Genomic DNA, 20,636 nt, shown 5'->3' on the forward strand with positions numbered 1-20,636 from the left:
TGAAAAAGTTTGAGAACCACTGTCGTACAGTAGCCTATACGTGAGATAAAGTGAGCTCCGTACCGCTCTGTTCCAACCAGCTAGCATCATTCCCCAAGGAGAAGCTAAGCTAAGCTAAAGCTAGCCAGGCAGCCAGCCAGGCCAGGCGGTCTGCAGTAGCAGAGAGAGTGGGAGAGAAACAGGAAGTACATGCCAGCACATGATAGGCCGATATTCCTACACCACCCGCACCACAGGAACGGACGGTGCGGTGCGGTGCAGGGGGGAGGGGGGAGGTGGGGGGCTTAATTCTACTCCTACCCCCCCCCCCCCCCCCCGAGCCAATTTCAAGCCGTTTTATAACGCCTAGCGTTACGTACCGTATAGTCGACAGAGACGTTTCTGCTAAAGCGTTGGTACATAATACAAAAAAGAAACATGGGGGGAAACAAGCACCATTGTCCGCCCACAGCTCGCACTCAGACACACGTACTCCTTCACACACACACACACACACACACACACACACACACACACACACACACACACACACACACACACACACACACACACACACACACACACACACACACACACACACACACACACACACACACACACACACACACACACACACTCCAGAGAACAATTCAGCACTCTAACCCACGCTGACGCATGCAATGCAACGCGCTGGCTCTCTCTCTCTCTCTCACTCACCCGCCCAACGCAACGAGAGTCGGTAGAGAGAGAGGAGAGAGAGGAGAGAGAGGAGAGAGAGGGGGGGGGATTGACAACAACAACAAGCATATTAGTGCTTTTGAGGTTGATTCACACGTCCTCCTCCTCCAGCCAGCCTACGCTGTCGTCACACACACACACACACACACACACACACACACACACACACACACACACACACACTCAGCCCCCTCGGGGGGGCCAGCACTTTGACAAAACGCATGATTTCGTGGCGAGAAATTACCTCCTGTCCTCCTTAAGCACCCCCCCCCCCCCCCAACGCAACCTGGCGGCCCAAAACCTAAACCCTGTATGTACGTATATTATGTACGCACGTCACTCTGTCCAACCTACGCAATGCTCTCCAGCAGCAAGTCAACACCCCCCCCCCCCCCCCCTATAGCGCCCCCTATAGCAGATGGCCAGACGTTTCGGCGAGAGAACTGGCCAAACGTCCGATGGCGAAAATAACCAAAAGCCTGCGTCTGGTTGTGAGATGGTTTAGTTCTGTCTCTCTCTTTTCTTTTGGTTGCCAAAGAGAATCAATCTGTGTAGAGGGAAGGGGGGGGGGGGGGGGGGGGGCACAAGGTAGGAGCCAAGTATAGACCCCCCCCCCAGTCAATATATATATATATATATATATATATATATACTGTTACTTTTCAGGATTCTAATTCAAAAGCATCAAAAGTAGCAGATCTACAAAAGATCTGGAGATCTGGAGGTTTCTACCAGACAACACTGATACATACACACTGATATAACCCCCCCCCCCCCCCCCCCCCCCCACCCACAGCCCCCCCAGCCATGGGGTCAAGCTGTGTCCAGGTACAGGTGTAGCAGCAGGTAAACCATCAGGGTGGGGGGGGGGGGGGCAGATGTAGCAGATATACAAGCTATAAAAGCAAGCTATATATAGCAGATCTACAAGCTCATAGCGCGGCACTCTGTGCCGCGCTATGAGCTTGTAGATCTGCTATTTGGCACGCACACACACACACACACACACACACACACACACACACACACACACACACACACACACACACACACACACAGGGGGGGGGGGGGGTGGGGGGGAGACAAGCCAAATAAAAAGAGGGTGTGGTCCGTCCGGTCGGTCGGTGGTCCGGTGCTGCTCACCATTCTTAACCCAGCTCCTGCATTGTGGCGGACAGGGGGGGTACGACGGGACCACCAGCTCCTCCTCCTCCTCCTCCTCCTCCTCCTCCTCCTCCTCCTCCTCCTCCGCTCGCCGCCCGCCGTCCAACAACGACACGAGAAGAACGCCTTCCTCCCCAGCGGCGGCCAGCTCATCGAACGAGAGACGCCACGGAAAATAATAATGTCAAAGAAGAGAGGCAGGAATACGACTACCCGACCACCGTCACTACAAACCTCCCCAACAATATATATAAACCCCCCCACAAAGATCTCTGTGGTCTCTCTCTCTCTTCCTGTCCACAGGTCTCTCCTCTCTAGCCCTGAAGCCCCCTGAAGCCCCCCGACACCACGATGAGGACGATGATGCTACACCGCTCGCTGCAGACGCAGTAAATGATACGGAAGAGCCAGGCAGAGAGAGAGAGAGAGAGAGAGAGAGAGAGAGAGAGAGAGAGAGAGAGAGAGAGAGAGAGAGAGGTGGGGGGAGGTGGGGGGGGGGGGAGGAGGAAGGAGGAGGATTAGATAGCACCCGGCCAGTGTCACATGGGGTGTTTTATGAAGAGGAGCGTTAGAGGTGACATGAAGCTCTACTGATGACGGAAGAGAAGAAGACGAGACATAGGAAGACCAGAGAGAAATAAAGATATTAATATAATATAATATAATATAATATAATATAATATAGTCAACAAACGCTGCATGCATGCGTTGGCGCTTAACGTCTTATCTATTGAAGTGAAAGGCTCTCTCTCTCTCTCTCTCTCTCTCTCTCTCTCTCTCTCTCTCTCTCTGGGAACAGGAACCCAGGTCTCTCTCCTCCAACGCATGAATGGCGCAGTGCTGCTGTTGTCATGGTAACCACAGAGCAAGAGGAGGAGGAGGAGGAGGGTGGGCACGGAGAGAGAGAGAGAGAGACCGAGAGAGAGAGAGAGAGAGAGAGAAGAGAGAGAGAGAGAGAGAGAGAGAGAGAGAGAAGGAAAAAATTGAATCTCAGAGAGAGAGAGAGAGAGAGAGAGAGAGAGAGAGAGATATATAGGGAGAGAGAGAGAGAGAGAGAGAGAGAGAGAGAGAGAGAGAGAGAGAGAGAGAGAGAGAGAGAGAGAGAGAGATAGGGAGAGAGAGAGAGAGAGAGAGAGAGAGAGAGAGAGAGAGAGAGAGAGAGAGAGAGAGAGAGAGAGAGGGTGTTATTAAAAGGAAGCTGTTCTCAGTGTTGATGGGTATAAATGAATAATAAGTAAAAGTAGTAATACCCCAATAATCTGTTTACAAGTGAAAGGTCTGACTTGAGTTAAAGGTTTCATGACGTTCAGTTTTACCACACATTAAAAGTCTTTGTCATGGTCCTTCAAACGTGTATAGAAAGTTTTAACAAAAAATTCCACTCCAGTGATCCATGGCAGGTGTTTTCTCTCACATTTCCTAAAGCCTTTTCAACTGCAATGAAAAAATAAATCTTTGCCTGCGGGTGTCGCTGGTGAGGGATTTTGCCTGTCAATCATCGCCTCTGCTCCCCCCCCCCCCCGTCCCCCCCAAAGAAAAGGATAGGGGAGGAGAGTGGGCGGGATTAATCGACAGTGACCTCACTGTCGAAGGGCCAAGCTCAGATAACTTTTCAGCCTAATTATTCAGAAAACTCCAGACCACAGAAAATCCACTGAATGTTCAAAGTTCAGATTTTTTGGGTGTAATTGAGGTCATAAAACCCCCCAAAAAACATTTAAAAAAAGTGAAAATTAATGTCATAGAACCTTTAAAGTACAAAGGTGTTGGCATCAAAGCATGCTTACAATACCAAAGTAAAGGTAATACAAGTAACTAACTAAAGTTTTCAAATATTTGTAGTGGATTTAAAGAGTACAATAGTTGCCTCTGAGATGTAGCAGAGTAGATGTCAAAGTATTGAAAATAGGAAATAGTCAAGTAAAGCTAACAAAGACCTGCTACTTTCTACCACTGACTTAGGTCCAATGGGAACCTCTCGCTCCGCTGTATAGCTCCGAGATGAGGTTCTGCTTCGTAGTGTGACACTAACGGGCTAACGGTGGCCAACAACAGTACAGATTTTAACCCTTTTCCACACATCGTATCCAAAAAGTAAAGGTAGTCCTCCCTGCTCTCAGATGTTTGACATTTTAGCGGTCTAGAAAATGTAAGCGACGGGTTGAAACGAGCGTTTAAATGGCCTTTTCAGTTCAGCCTGTGTCCAGTCAACCCCCGTCCGCAGATGGTAGCACTGCTCCTGTTTGGGCTGCAGTGCATGGCGAACACATCAAACCCCTTTATTCAGCCTCGTTGATACCAGACATTCACCAAGACATGGCAACCATGCAGACATATCTCTGCTCATTCCTTCTCACTCATTTCTGTTACTTAGGCTTGTTTTTCTTGACCACAATGTTAACAATGTTATTTATTTAGACATGTTTGTTGCCAGACCCAAGGGGTCGGCCTACATGTGGCTTTGTAACCCTTTCGTCCATACATGGGCATGTCAGTTTTTTGTCCCCCTTTCGTCCATACATGGGCATAGACACAGGCTGACACGTCATGTGAAGTCTGGCTTAGCCGTGACGTAGTGCTCTGATCTTATAAAGTACTTATTCTGGGTCTGGCAGAACCAGGTCTCCTGGTCTTGTTTGTCCATATATAGGCATAAAAGGGACAAGGACTCCTTGTCCCTCTTTTCCTCTGCACACACGTCATGCGAAGTCCGGCCATTCAGATTTCAACCACTAGGGGTCTGGCAGAACCAGGTCTCCTGGTTCTAGTATTTATTTAACACATCAACTGCCTTGGACGCAATGTTACGGCATCTCAAATCCAACGCTTGACCGCCATTGACGTAACGTTGTGTCATCTGTGATTATAACTCAACAGCAAAGATGACTGTCAAAATCTAGAGCTATTCAACACTCATTAATACAAGAATAAAGCAGTCACACACACACACACACACACACACACACACACACACACACACACACACACACACACACACACACACACACACACATCAACCTGTTGAGGAGCTGAGAGAAGGAGGGTTTTTTCAAACGCTTCATTCCAGACGCGGTGGACAGCGTTAAGATGTCTGCGTTGGATAACAAGTCTTTCTCCTCAGGGCGCCGTTCAAACCCAAAAGGGATTCTCTCTCTCTCTTTCTGAAGAGCAAAACCGTTTTTCATTTTCCATTAAAGCCTTTTCATCACTCAGCCTCTTCTTTGCCGTCGGGGCAGAAATCTCGTATCTCTGTATTTTTTTTTTTATTATCATTTTTTGGTGTAAATTAATGCTCTAGTTCATGATACAAAAGTGTCGCACAAAATAGCAGATCTACAAGCTCACAACGGGTTGCATCGCGACGCGTTGTGAGCTTGTACATTGGCTAGTTTCACTACTTTTATGTTTTTAGTAGTAATACAAAAAGGAAGTGTTTTGGACATACAAGGTTTTGAACCTTTTTGTCACTTAGCCCTTTGCTCTGTATCCCCCCCCACACATACACACACACACACACACACCTGTGACAGGGGGGGGGGGGGGGGGGGGGGCTGCAAATGTCACATTTCCATTCAGTGGAATACATTAACCCATTCAAGCCGGGAACACATCTGTGTCGTTTTAGATTTTGTTGGCTATTCGAAAATAGCAGATCTGCAAGCTCAAGAGTTTGCAGATCTGCTATTTTTGAAAAGAAAATCGTGAAAATGTGTGCAAATCTTGGAATATATATAGATACATTTTCAACTCAAATCTTTGCTTCTGGTGGGGGTCCCTGGAACAAAATATATATGTATTTTTTTGTTTTTTTAAACTGGATTTAGAAGACATTTGTAGAATCCCCAGAAGCAAAGATTTGAGTCACAAATGTTCGCTTTAAATATTCAAAGATTTGCACAAATCTTCCGAACTTTTCCCAAAAAATGGCAGATCTACAAGCTCGTAGCGCGGCACTCGGTGCCGCGCTACGAGCTTGTAGATCTGCTATTTTTGAATAGCCCAAAGTATGAACTAATGGCTATAGCTAAAAAAAAGAATCTAAAATGACACAGTATGCGTTCCCAGATTGAATGTGTTAATGTATTGTGATAGTGGTGAAGGGGTGGGGGGGGGGGGGGGGGGGTGATTGAGGAAGCCCGTTATCCAGGTGAACAGCTGTGGAGGCCATAATAATGACACACAACTATTTAAATGAACCAAACGTCACCCTCTGAGTAAAGATGAAAACCTTCACCACCGTGTGTGTGTCACTGTCATGACAGTGCTTCTCAAACTCTTTCATGCCAGGGACCCCCAAATTGATATATATTTTGGCCGCGGACCCCCATCTAAAAAATATGTTGCGCCAGGGACTCCCAGAAGCAAAGATTTGTGTTAAAATGTTCGCTTTAAAATAAATATATTCAAAGATTTGGACGAATCTTCAAGATTTTTCAAAAATAGCAGATCTACAAGCTCATAGCGCGGCACTCGGTGCCGCGCTATGAGCTTGTAGATCTGCTATTTTTGAATAGCCAAAGTATAAAAGGTAAAAATTATTGTATATGCTATATTCACAAATGTTGCTGGGGACCCCCTGGAACCCCCTCAAGGACCCCTGGGGGTCCCCGGACCACTTATGACATGTGTCTTTATTTTCATTTGATGACACACTGAAAGCCTGGCGCTGTCAGGAGTTTCACATTATTTTCAAATGGACAAAAGTCGAATATACGTTTAAAAAGAATAATAATAATTATAATACAAATATAACTTCCAACATCAGCTTTCTAATAATTGTAATGGAGTAAAAAGGTAGGCTACAATACTTGCCTCTGAGATGTATTGGAGTAAAAGTATTAAGTATTGAAACAACGCTCAAGTTTAGTTTAGTTTTACGAAGTACTGTACTTGAGTATATGTACTTAGTTACTTTAAACCACAGATTCAAACCCTCCTCTATAACTGTAACCACCAGTAAAGACAATGGCTTTTAGATAATACAATCTAATATCGGCCTGATAATTGCGAGCGAGAACGGTAATATAATAAATTTGGAGGGTTATAAAATGAATCAGGCTGCGTGGCCCCGGGGCTTTTTGGAAGCAAATGTAATTTTCCACGGTTACGTCTGCGATCCGAGGGGAGGCGGTAATTGGATCGATTGCCACCATTCATTAGCATAAGGGGGCGTCGCTGTGATGTGAGGAGGAGGGATGTTCAAATGATGTCTTTAAATGTTTCACAGCCAATCAATCAATCAATCAGCCACAAACCACCAACCAGCAACAAGGTTTAGCTGTGATTACTGTATATCTGATATATATACACTGAGTTTTACTGAAGTAAATGTATCAACAACAAAAGATATACCCGCACACTAACAACTTGCACGTTCAAGAGAAGGTATTTAATATAGGAGCAACGTTTCACAATGTATAAATACATTGAAATAAAGGCCTGCATACAAAGTTAAAGGCCTGCATAAAAAGAACAAATTGAGAGTGAAAGTACAAAGGCATAGGCTGCCAAATATACTTGAAGTACCAACAGAAAAGGTAGTCATTATGCAGAATTTCCCAAAAGTTTTCAAAATGTGTCAAAATCTTTCGAAAATAGCTGATCTATTCGCTCACAACGTGAGCCCCCCCAAAGAGAAGGATAGGGGAGGGGAGGGGCATGATTAATGGACTGTGACATCAAAGTCCATGGGCCAATCACAATCACAATTTCTGAGCTTAATTATTCAGAAAACCCCAGACCACAGAAAATCCACTGAATGTTCACAATGTTAAAAAAAAATGTTTGATGTCATGAAACCTTTAACCCATTGATACCTGGAACGCTTCTGTGTCACTTTAGATGTCTTTGGCTATTCAAAAATAGCAGATATACAAGCTCATAGCGCGGCACCAAGTGCCGCACTATGAGCTTGTAGATCTGCTATTTTAGAAAAATCGTGAAAATTATTTTTTTGTATTTTTTTCCAAAAAAATGTTAGGATTTAGAAAATGTTGAAGCGGCCTCAGGTCTTAATGGGTTAAGTGCGTTACTTGACTAAAAGTACTTAGTTACTTTCCACCAGAGTACAATCTGTACAACGCTGACCACAAGGACACAAAGACGTGTTGTTGTCATATAGTCTGAAAATAGAGTAGGTACACAGAGAGCAGGGGGTCCTTATGGATGGATGGAGGGTCAAACAGGTGGGCTGTGGACGCTCCACATGGTCCACACGTTAATGAAACACTCTCAGCGGGTCAGCACGACACAAATACACATCGTCTGGTTCACTGGTTACCAAACTATGGGTCAGGACCCATTTGAGGGTCACGGACACATTCTTTATGGGTCACAAGTAAATAACATTCAGAAATGAATAATAAATGTCCAAAAGAAATGTTCACGATAATAGCAGAGTTTCAACAATAGCAGATCTACAAGCTTGTAGATCTGCTATTTTCACATAGCCTAAGTATAAAATAGAGTTAAAGCACCACTTCACCCATTTTCAACCTTATGAATATGAATGTATGATAATATGGTTGAAAATTGGTGAATTTCTCCTTTAAAGTGGTTCAACTGATTCCGATTTTTTTTTTAAATGCTGGGGACCTTCTGGAACCTCCTCAAGGACCCCTGGGGGTCCCCGGACCCCACTTTGAAGAACCACTGCCCTATATAAACCCTCGATAACCATCCACACCAGTAGGGGGTCAGCAGTGAGATTAAGGGACTTAACAGCACAAGGGGAAGTGGGAATTGGCAAAACGACTACACTGGAAGAAAAAGGGTCAAAGGAAAGAGTTAAAAGACAGCAGACTTCCACAAACCACCACATTCATCTCATCTCATTCAGCTGCATATTTTCAAAAAGAAAGAAAGTTGTGGGTTTGGTTTCCCGGGCATAGAATGTAATATATTTCCAAGGAGTCACAAATCGACACATTTTTGACGGCCGAACGGGGGCCTTCAGAGGTTCCGAATTCTCCCGCCCGACTCTCCAATCAATTTCACAGGCCGGACCCCCCTCTGAGACACACACACACACACACACACACACACACACACACACACACACACAGAGGGGGGATCCAATCACAAAGTCAAAAAAAGGTCAGCTCTTTCATAAGGCTTTCATTGCATCAGAGCCGTGGGCTTGAATAATCTAAGGCCCCCCCGATATACAAGACAATCGTCCGCTTCCCAGCGGCCAATCGGCGCCTCGCGCGGGAGGCCAGAGGAGGGCTGTGATTGGTGGAGACCACCAAAAGGGGGCGGGGGGGGATGACAGTGCTGCAGCTTTTTGACCCGAGGGCTGAATCCACCAGTCTGCACTATGAAATACTGACTGGTACTTTTACTCTGAGAGTGTACAACTGGAACCAAATGGACCCCAAGGGTCCATTTGGTTCCATTTGTACACTCTCAGAGTTACAGACCTGTAAGGGTCCATTTGGTTCCATTTGTACACTCTCAGAGTTACAGACCTGTAAGGGTCCATTTGGTTCCATTTGTACACTCTCAGATTTACAAGCACTGACTCACACACACATGTTGGTATTCATATACTTATGCTATATGTACTTTTCTTTTCATAATAAATGTTGTTTTTACTTTTTTTCCATAGCAATGTTTTTGCCCCAAACATAAACCTAACCCTATGAACTCAACCCCTAAATGTCTAATCCTAATCCCTGATCCCAACCTGAACCTTTTCCTATTGCAACCACAGATCTAAAGATCTTTATTAACCATGAAAACACACACACACACACACACACACACACACACACACACACACACACACACACACACACACACACACACACACACACACACACACACACACACACACACACACACACACACACACACACACACACACACACACACACACACACACACACACACACACGCACACGCTGGGGGGACGTCACATTAACCTGAGAACGCCTCTGTATCATTTTAGATTTTAGCCATAACCATTACTTATACTTTGGCTATTCAAAAATAGCTGATATACAAGCTCTTAGTAGATCTGCTATTCTTGACAAACCTTTGGTTTTATTTTACGCTCTCAAGAGTTGAATTATTGTTAAACATCTGCATGACTTAACTAAAAAAGTGTTGTTTAGATCAACGTTTGCCTGTTTATCTCTCCTATGGAACCAACATCAATACAGCATGGATGGAATTGTGAACGCAATCATATCCAACGACAAAATAATATTCTAAGTCTTGGGATGAGAGTCTAAATCTCATCACATGGTGGTCCGTGGCTCAAATGCCCAATAAATAATGGACCTTGATATACTGTATGTCAAATAGTCCATTTCAGCCATTGTAATGCACTGACCGTACATGTGTCTTTTTTACAATGGAAGCCTGACTGCACTGAAGCATAAAGATGTGTAGGTTAGCGTTTCAGTGAGTCTGTCAGATCTACAGATACAACACTAACATAATGCTACATGGATTAATATAGTAGAGAGGGATAATCCTGCCAAAATACTTAGGTCCTCTCTCTCTCTATGTCTGTCTGTATGTCTCTCTCTCTCTCTCTCACACACACACACACACACACACACACACACACACACACACACACTTTACTTTAAGGTAGCTGACGCTGGGCTGAACCCGAATTTACACTTAGTTGTGTTGCCTGGGTCATTCAAAGAAAATGACCGATCTACAAGCTTGTAGATCTGCTATTTGCGTTGCGCCGACAACCACGCGTCAACGACGTACGAATCAAACCCTTTAATTATGCGAGGGTGTGGAAAACCCAGATAGAAAAAGAGTACTAGAGGAAGTGTGTGAGGTTGAAGTAATAGCATCAACTTCAAAGTCATGAGAATCTGTATTTAATGAGGTCTAAAAATATAACGTTGTAGCGTTTCCTGCCAGCAGCAGATAACTGTGACAACGTTAAAAAATAACAATACGCTAACGAGATACGCACAGAGACAGAGAAGACCCCGACAGAGACACCAGGAATATCTTTTTAAGGAAATCAGAAAGTTCTGTCGCGATGATGCAAAAGACACCACATGCCCCAAACCAAAGTCCACAGCACCTCAGAAGAAGACTGTCCGAGTATAGCACCATGGTTCACGAACAGCTTTCACCTGGCTGCCGTCAGGCTGCTGAACTAACTGTGGATTCTACCAGGGACAAGTGACTTGACTTTTTGTCTTCTGTATGTGGATTATGCGGTCGACGCACACTGACATTTTGCACCTTAATTCCATGTACAACGCACTGACTGGTCTTTTTTTGGTGAGTTTTTCTAGCACCTTAACGTCCATGAGTATATCATGCACAGTATGCATTATGCTGCTATGCTCACTCTAGCTAATCTCAGGTACTATGTGTAAATATGTAAATACTTTGTAAAGCTGATTCTGATTCTATAGTTGTATAGCTATACCCTCTGACCATCCAGTGTTTTTAGACTGCACAATTGCTGTTTTTTAAGTAATGTGTTTTGTTCTTTCTTGTAGTCATGCACTGTGAAAATAAACAAACTAGTTTTATTCTCTTCTCCCTTTATTATTATTATTATGATTATTTGATGATCTACTGACTTAAAAACATCAAACGTTCTAGATTACTTTATTCTTCTCGTAGGATTTTCTCCTGGTTTATGCCAGCTGCCCTGCCACATAAAAATACATACAAGGTCTCTGTTTCAATTATTGACAGCTGACAGTTGACAGTACAGCAAGTGGGGGAGTGGTTAGGGGCGTGGTTAGGGGTGGAGTTAACACCTATGTCACTCCCATTTTCACACCCATTTTCAGGGCCCCAGAGGTGTTGAAAGTTAAAAATCTTGCCAGGGCATTTTCTTTACTTTGGGGTTTCTGGTTCAACAAGTTTAAAATGATCAAATCTTCTTCAAATATTGTCCAATTTCAATGAATGATACATCATATGAAAGCTTACATTCTGTACTTTCATAATATGTAAAAACCTGAAAAATTACCATGGCCCCGTTGTGTCTCAAACCACTGTGAGCGGTCACATATGTATAACCCATTGAGACCTGAAGCCGATTCTACATGTCTCCTAAATCTCAACAGTATTCTGAAAAACGTATGTTTCTATATCAGTGGTGCTCAATCTTTTTCATGTCAAGGACCCCCAGAATTATATGTATTTGGCCGCGGACCCCCATCAAAATATGTTGTTCCAGGGACCCCCCAGAAGCAAAGATTTGAGTTAGAAATGTTCGCTTTAAAAATATATATATTCAAAGATTTGCACACATTTTCACGAATTTTCAAAAATAGCAGATCTACAAGCTCGTAGCGCGGCACTCGGTGCCGCGCTATGAGCTTGTATATCTGCTATTTTTGAATAGCCCAAAGTGTAAAATAATGCTTTTTAGCTCACATCTAAAAATGACACAGTTCCAGGTCTTAATGGGATAAAGGAGACCATGCCGAGTGTCATTAATCACGCTATTCTTAAACACATACGTGTTGTTCCCCATCACAAGAATCAGGCTGATATACAAACGCACTCTTATTATCTTGTACTTTGGCTATTCAAAAATAGCATGAGTTTGTAGATCTGCTATTTTTTTTTAATCATGACAATTTCTGCTAATCTTTGAATATATATTTTTCAAAGTGAACATTTGTAACTCAAATCTCTGCTTCTGGGGGATTCTACAAATGTCTTCTAAATCATAACAGTTGTTTTTGAAAAGGCTTATGTTGCTATAATATCAGTGGTTCTCAAACCTTTTTTCATGTGAAGGACCCCCAAAATTATATGTATTTGTCCGCGGACCCCCATCTCAAAATATGTTGTTAGAGGGTCCCCCCAGAAGCAAAGATTTGAGTTAAAAATGTTTGCTTAAAATATATATATATATTTTCGGAGATTTGCACACACACAGGTTTGTATTATTGTACTTGAGCGTACATCAACATTTTAAGACAGCATATTGTATATATATATATATATATATATATATATATATATTGCATATTGTAAGGCTTAAGCAGAAGGGACAGGAGCATTGTGATTGGCTAGCCAGGCTAGATGCTTATTATCCTATCCCATAGCCTGGAGGGAGGATTGCTATGCAATTATAGAAGAAAAGAAAAGAGAAGGAAAAAAAAAAAGACATGTTTTTCATTGACCCGATTTGAAAAAGCACAGAAGTGATATTCTTGGCCTGAAAAGATGAACTCTTGAACGCTGGAAATAGCTGGAAAATAACAGATGTGTGTGTATGACATGGAGACACAACGACAGTAAAGGGAAAACTCTATAACCCTTAAAACGTAACCTCTAAATGTCTGATCCTAACCCTGAGATGAATCTGTTCCTAACTCACAAAACATTGTTTAACCATAAAATAACTATTCCTATTCCTGTGAGGACTAAGAAAATAATATGCGCGCACACACACGCACGCGCACGTACGCACACGCGCACACACACACACACACACACACACACACACACACACACACACACACACACACACACACACACACACACACACACACACACACACACACACACACACACACACACACACACACACACCCAGTGTTGAAATCCAACAACAGATGAAGACATGCTGAGTCTGCCACGAGACATGAAGAAAAAAAGGACGATAAATGCAAGAAAAATGGAAATAATAACGATGCAGGCAGACTGAATAAACATGGAGGAATCCACTAAATATGTTGTCTGCAGACTGGAGAGAGAGAGAGAGAGAGAGAGAGGGGTTTGGCATTAAATGATTGGCTCACTATGAAATCAAGTTTTCATGTCTCTCTCTCTGTGTGTGTGTGTGTGTGTGTGTGTGTGTGTGTGTGTGTGTGTGTGTGTGTGTGTGTGTGGGGGGTGGGCTACATGATGTCAGGGACCCTCACTGATGTCTGAGGTGAGAACAGGATTATGAGATAGTGGTGACGCGCGCGCGCGCACGCACACACACACACACACACACACACACACACACACACACACACACACACACACACACACACACACACACACACACACACACACACACACACACACACACACACACACACACACACACACACACACACACACACACACACACACACACACACACACACACACACACTCCTGGAGGACCTGTTTTTTTTTGTTTTTTTTCGAAAATGTTTTTTTGTCTAACATAAATCTAACATAAATCTTCTCTTTTGGGAAAACATTTCCAGATGGGGGGGGGGGCCGCGGCCAAATATTTATCCTCAGTGGGGGCTTCAAATGTGTGAGCCCCACTGAGATAAAGCATAACAGTCTGAGCTCCCGGGTTTCTCAACCATCTAATATACTGTATAAAGTGTTGAGCCATAATAACATGTTGACAGCATGCAGGCTAATACCACCAGACTAATGGAGGGGGGGGGGAGGGGATGTTTTCTACATTCTCTGAGTGTCAGAGATGGCTGTGGCAGAAATAATGACCAGCGGTGGAAGAAGTAAGTCTATAATATACTCCCATTTGTTTACTTAACCCATTAAGACCTGAAGCCCATTCTACATTATGTCTTCTACATCCTAACAGTATTCTGAAAAATAATTGGTGGTGCTCAAACTTTTTCATATCAAGGACCCCCAAAATGATATGTATTTTGGCCGCGGACCCCCCATCTCAAAATATGTTGTTCCAGGGACCCCCCCCAAGAAGCAAAGATTTGAGTTAAATTGCTATAAAAGAATATAAAAATATTAATTTGCACACATTTTCTCAATTTTTGAATAGCCAAAGTGTAAAATAATGCTTTTTAGCTCAAATCAAAAAAATGACACGGATGCGTTCCAGGTCTTAATGGGTTGAGTAAAAGTAGCGATACCACAATGTGTTGTTGTCGGGCAGAAACCTCTTATCTCCATATTCTAAATTTGTTTGTGTTTTTTCGTAAGCGAAGCTTGTAGATCTACTACTTTTTGCTATATTGTTTTTTTATTTGAATCCTGAAAAGTAACAGTTGGACAAATGGGGTTTTCACGAAAAATGTTCGTTGCCATACCTTTTTTAACTGGCGAAAAATAAAATAAAAACTAAGCTATGATGACTAAAACTAAGACTAATTATATTTACAATTTCGTCAACATATAAAAAATAGACTAAAAGAGAGGGACTAGCAGTGGAGAAGAGATCCAGTAGAACTAAAAGACAAGTCATTTTATGCTTGGCTGCACTCGGGTGTTGTGCTCTGAAAATAGCAGATCTACAAGCTCACAACGCGTTGCGCTGCGACGCGTTGTGAGCTTGTAGATCTGCTATTATCAGCATGCAACCAAGTGTAAAATCAGCCATTACGACGCCATCAAGGCACCGCCGAAATACATTATAGTCGACTAACTCAACTGTAGATTTAAGTCGACTAAAACTAGACTAACAGTGAAACATTTCAGATGATTAAAATATGACTAAAACTAAATCAAAATATGCTTTCAAAATCATCACGGCGGGCAGGGCAGAGCGAGCGCGGGCAGCAGCAGCAGCAGCAGCGAGCCCTTCCATCAAGTCCTTCCTGGCAGCGCCGTCCTGTCAATTAGGTGAGTCTTTGGTGATTAGTGAAATTGAAAGATTGTGGCGCTGCCCCCCCCCGGGAGGGAGAAAGGCTGGCTTTTATGAGTCTGCCCCGGAACCAGTGGGCCAGTAATAAGTGATTATTGCTTATCAGCAAACAGTTGGAATGAGCGCCGAGCCCGCTCTGTCCTGTCATTTACAGGCCCGTTTTAATGAAGGTGGAGCGCTTTGCCACAGGCAGGCCATGTTTCAGGAGAAGAAACGACGACGCAGGTTTGTCAATGTGTGGGTCGAGGGACACCCGTGGGTCGTTGAGGGAGCTACAGCCCTCCATTAAACCATCAAGACCTGAAGCCGATTCTACAAATGTCTTCTACATCCTAACAGTTTTCTGAAAAAAACGTATTTTTTCTATATCGGTGGTGCTCAAACTTTTTCATGTCAAGGACCCCCAAAATTATATTTATTTGGCCACGGACTCCCATCTGAAAATAGTTTGTTCCAGGGACCCCCCAGAAGCAAAGATTTGAGTTAAGTGTTTGCTTTAAAAGAATATATATATTCAAAGATTTTCCAGACATCTTTAAAAAAATCAAAAATAGCAGATCTACAAGCTCATAGCACGACACTCAGTGCCGCGCTATGAGCTTGTAGATCTGCTATTTTTGAATAGCCAAAATGTAAAATAATGGACACAGGATGTTCAACCTGCATCACTCTATGTGACGCAAAGACATTTCTGACAAACCACCACAACCGCATCACAACACGCTGGGGTAGAAAACACTCTATTCTGGTTCTCCTTCTTGCTGAATGAGTCGACAGACAAACAGACAAACAAACACAAACATAACAGTTTCGTACAAAAAGCTGACCGCTGCCTCTCAACCAAATGAAGGAGTGTTGTGCACAAACGTGTGTCCAGGTGTTTTGTGTATAACGTAGCTCTAAAAAAAACATGCTTTTGACTAGAGTGAAACATGTGTAAATGTGTAATCTGCAAATTTAAGAAAATATATAAAATTGATATGGTCATGAAATAATCTAATCTAATATAACATAATATAACATAATATAATATAATATAATATAACGTCGGTGTCCAGGACGAACCAGCTAACTCCATTTTCATCTTTTTCTTTTTTTTTCATAAATCGACGCTATTGAACACCCTTCACATCTGTGTAAAAAATCTAAACATTTGAACCAATGAAAAGTATTAAAAAGCGCCTCAGACGAAAACTCCCAACTCCATTGGATCCTCAAACTGTCCGTCAAAAACAAACAACTCCCCCCTCTCCTCTACACAGTGCTGCTATCAGCATTAGCAGTGCGCGTTGCGCAGTGAACGAGGAGGAGGAACACGTAAACAGACTCCCCGTAGTCTGTTAAAACTATGCAGTGTACCTGTTTATCAAACTTAGCACTGACGCTAATGTTATGAAAACAAGTAATTATATTTCTAAAATCTATGAAGTGTTTAATGAGGAGAGCAATGTGACAAGAAGAAAGACGTTCATAGCATTTCTGTCGCGCTAGTGTTCTACTACCTCTTAGCAGAAGTTATTGTAATATTTAAAGTCCTGTTTATTGTTGTAGGCCTATATAATAAGTGTCATGAAGCATCAGGGCATTAATTCACACGTTGTTGTGATGCATTGTGAGCTTGGAGATCCATTGTTAGCTTTTGGGAATCTGTACCCTTTTGAAACCTCTCTCTCAGCAGCGAGTGGAGCTACTGTTGTTTGGACACCTAACTCCATTTCAGCTTGATTTCTGCTCGTCTGAAACTACTAACTCCAATTGCGCTGGGTAAAGTGTTGATTTACCTGCGATTTGGGTAAAGTGTTGATAATATAATGACACATGCAAGTATCTCACAATATATAAAGTCACTATACCAACTTTGATGAGGCAGTATTGCTTTGTTTTAAAAATATAAGGTTTTCTTCATTTTCTGAAAAACGTATATTTTGTTTTTTCGTTTCCTGAACAATGAGCGTTTTGGAGTTAGCAGTTTCGCGCTGGACAGCAGAGATAATATAATATACGTTTAAATTGTAGAAATATTGTCTTTGTTTCAATTGATTGATTATTCTGTAATTGTTCTAAACAGCTTATTTAAAGCAGAAGGTCAGGTAGGCAGTAGGCACAATGAGCTAAGGCTTCAGTCTACACCTTCTCGGTCTAGCAGTCTTGTGCTGCTTTGTGTTTGTTTTTAATGTATGAAATGTCTTACGTGCATATGGCTTATTATGACCAAAATAAACTTCAACTTTAATCAAAGTTTCTCTGTCTGGCGGACATGTTTTATTGTCTGGGCAAAAAGTGGATTTTACACAAAAAAAAAAAAAGCTGGTTGTTCTGAGAGGCGTCCTTCCCACCACAGACAATAGTCTGTCAACATCATAAGTGTTTCAGTGAGAAGTGAAATGATAGTCTTTATTCTTTTACCACAGTCTAGACATCACACTCTACAGTCAATGAGAAAATACACACTTCCTGGCAGATGGTTGAAGAGAACTGGCTAAAAAATGCTCTGGACCAGAGCTATGGAAGAAGTGTTGATTCTGTCCACTCCGACGAAAAATGTTCGTCCACCACCTTTTTTCACCGACCAAAAATAAATAAAAACGAAATAAAGACTAAGCTATGATGATTAAAACTAAGACTAAATATGTTGACAATTTCGACAACAAATAAAAACTAGACTACCATGTTACTGAGGGACTAGTGGAGAAGAGCATAGATATATATATAAAGGCTAGATGACTCACCCGCGCTGCTGGCCAATGGAGTACGACGTTGCCACATGGCGGCCATCTTGCAACAGTCATTCATAACATTATGTCTATGGCCATATATGATTGAAATAACCATAGCGTGCTCAATCTTCATCCGATTTTCAAACTGTTTGGTGTGTTGTAAACACCAAAGATGTAGTTATGATACTGCATACTTAATGTTATTTAAAAAAAAAAAACATGATTATAATTATGAGTATGCAGTATCATAACTACATCTTTGGTGTTTACAACACACCAAACAGTTTGAAAATCGGATGAAGATTGAGCACGCTGTGGTTATTTCAAAGTACATGCACCATAGACATAATGTTATGAGTGACTGTTGCAAGATGGCCGCGGTTGAGCTACGCTTGCGCCGCCCCCTTGAGCCATCTAGCCTTTATATATATCTATGGAGAAGAGGTCCAGTAGAACTAAAAGACATTTCATGGTTTTATGGTTGCGCTCACAATGCGTCGCACTACATAGTAACTAAAGTTTTCAAGTAAATGTAGTGGAGTAAAAGTACAATATTTGCCTCTGAGATGTAGTGGAGAGTAGAGAAGTAAAAGTATTGGAAATTGGAAATACTCAAGTAAAGTACAAATACCTACAAGTACAAATAAATAGTTACTTTCCACCTAATCTGAGTTCCCAGAAGTTATCGCCAGCTCTGGCGAGGAACTTCTGGGCCAGAGCCCTGGTATTTGTGGGCGGGATGTACCTTACGCTCTGAATCTGAGCGGACACGCCTCTTACCGGTCTGAGAGCTGTGCAACTCGTCTAAAAAGTCCGACGAGAGGCAAACAGCAGTACACAACAATGGCGGCCGAAATTTCTCAAGGGGAAATTGCTTCCCGTCGATCCTATTTAGATGCAACACCCACTGCATGTGGATCCCGCCCCCTTTTCTTCATTGGCTGTTGATTTGAATCACAACGCAGTGGCCGCGCCCCTGCTGTCCAAGCTCCGACGCTAACCCTCCCAGACTACTTTCCACCACTGCTAGTGAGTGCTGAATGTGTGGGTAACGACCATAGACTGTAAAAAAGAATGGACAAAGCCACTCCCCTGCTTTCTACAGAACGAAAATGAAGCCGATAGTTCAGAAACGTGCATTCCTCCATCGTTAATATATACAGTTGGCCACGCCGGAACTCAAACGCTATTGGTTGAGACCAGACACGTGACCAGCGAACCGGAAAACAACCCCCAAAAATGCTATTGGTTGGGTAGCTTGTCAATCAAGAGCAGGGCGGGGAATGAATGCTATTGGTTGTGTAGGTTGTCAATCAAATCATCCCGCCCCTCCTGGAGCATAGCCTACTTTATCGTCAATTTTAGAATAAATGGGACGATAATTTAGCAAAACGCATATCATGATGATTGAAAGGAGACTTTAAACTAGCGACTGGAAGCATATAGAATTTATGACAATTTTTATTACGGTAAGAAAATCTAGTCTAAAGTTTGTCAAAAAACCCATTCACTTGCGTTAAAATAAATTCTTTCTGACACCGCAGGTCGGCGCAGGGTAAAACAGCGCCTCACTCTGGCCATTCATAAGCTTCCGTGTTGGCCTCGTCGTAGATATCCAAGCCTTGGCCCTTGGTAACGACCCCCACAAAAACGTGCCCAAACTCCCCCAGTATACGTCTGTTGTTAACCCATTGAGACCTGAAGCCGATTCTACATGTCTCCTAAATCCCAACAGTTTTCTGAAAAACGTATGTTTCTATATCAGTGGTGCTCAAATCTTTTTGTCAAGGACCCCCAAAATGATATGTATTTGCCCGCGGACCACAATCAAAATATTTTGTTCCAGGGACCCCCCAGAAGCAAAGATTTGAGTTATAAATGTTTGCTTTAAAAATATATATATTCAAAGATTTGCACACATTTTCACGATTTTTCAAAAATAGCAGATCTACAAGCTCATAGCGCGGCACTCGGTGCCGCGCTATGAGCGCTATGATCTGCTATGATCTGCTATTTTTGAATAGCCCAAAGTGTAAAATAATGCTTTTTAACTCAAATCTAAAAATGAGACAGTTCCAGGTCTTAATGGGTTAATGGCTCTGGTTCTTCTGAGCGACCTGCCAGGTGTTCTCATAGGACGGGTACTTTACCTGTGATCTTCTTGACGGGCTGCAGTCGCACGGCGATGGCCTGGTGGCTGAGCAGCGGCGACGACGGCAGCGAGCGCGACACGCCCTCCATGATGCGGATGTGCTGCATGCCCTCCGTCACGGACAGCTGCGGCACGCCGTAGTCGCCCTCAAAGGCACAGTCGCTGTCTATGCTGCCACCTGCAGGCGTGGAGGGACAGGGAACAGACACGTATGAGACAACAGAGCACCGCGGAATTTTGAATAATCGCTTTTTTTTTGTTTGTTGTTGTTGCAGTGGTTCTCAAACTGGGGTCCAGGGACCCTCAGGGTTCCTTG

At 43.0% G+C, this 20,636-nt stretch overlaps 1 protein-coding gene across 1 annotated transcript in view; it reads right to left on the reverse strand.

The window, feature by feature from the left end:
- Positions 1-20,636, reverse strand: part of tanc2b (tetratricopeptide repeat, ankyrin repeat and coiled-coil containing 2b) — a 325,118-nt gene that overhangs the window by 148,879 nt on the left and 155,603 nt on the right. The window contains exon 5 of the mRNA XM_084079120.1: positions 20,319-20,498. Within this exon, the coding sequence (XP_083935246.1) occupies positions 20,319-20,498 (180 nt within the window). The remainder of the gene's footprint in view (positions 1-20,318; positions 20,499-20,636) is intronic.

The sequence above is a fragment of the Gymnoscopelus microlampas genome (genome assembly GCF_963454915.1).
Source record: "Gymnoscopelus microlampas genome assembly, chromosome: 14".
Lineage (NCBI taxonomy): Eukaryota > Metazoa > Chordata > Actinopteri > Myctophiformes > Myctophidae > Gymnoscopelus > Gymnoscopelus microlampas.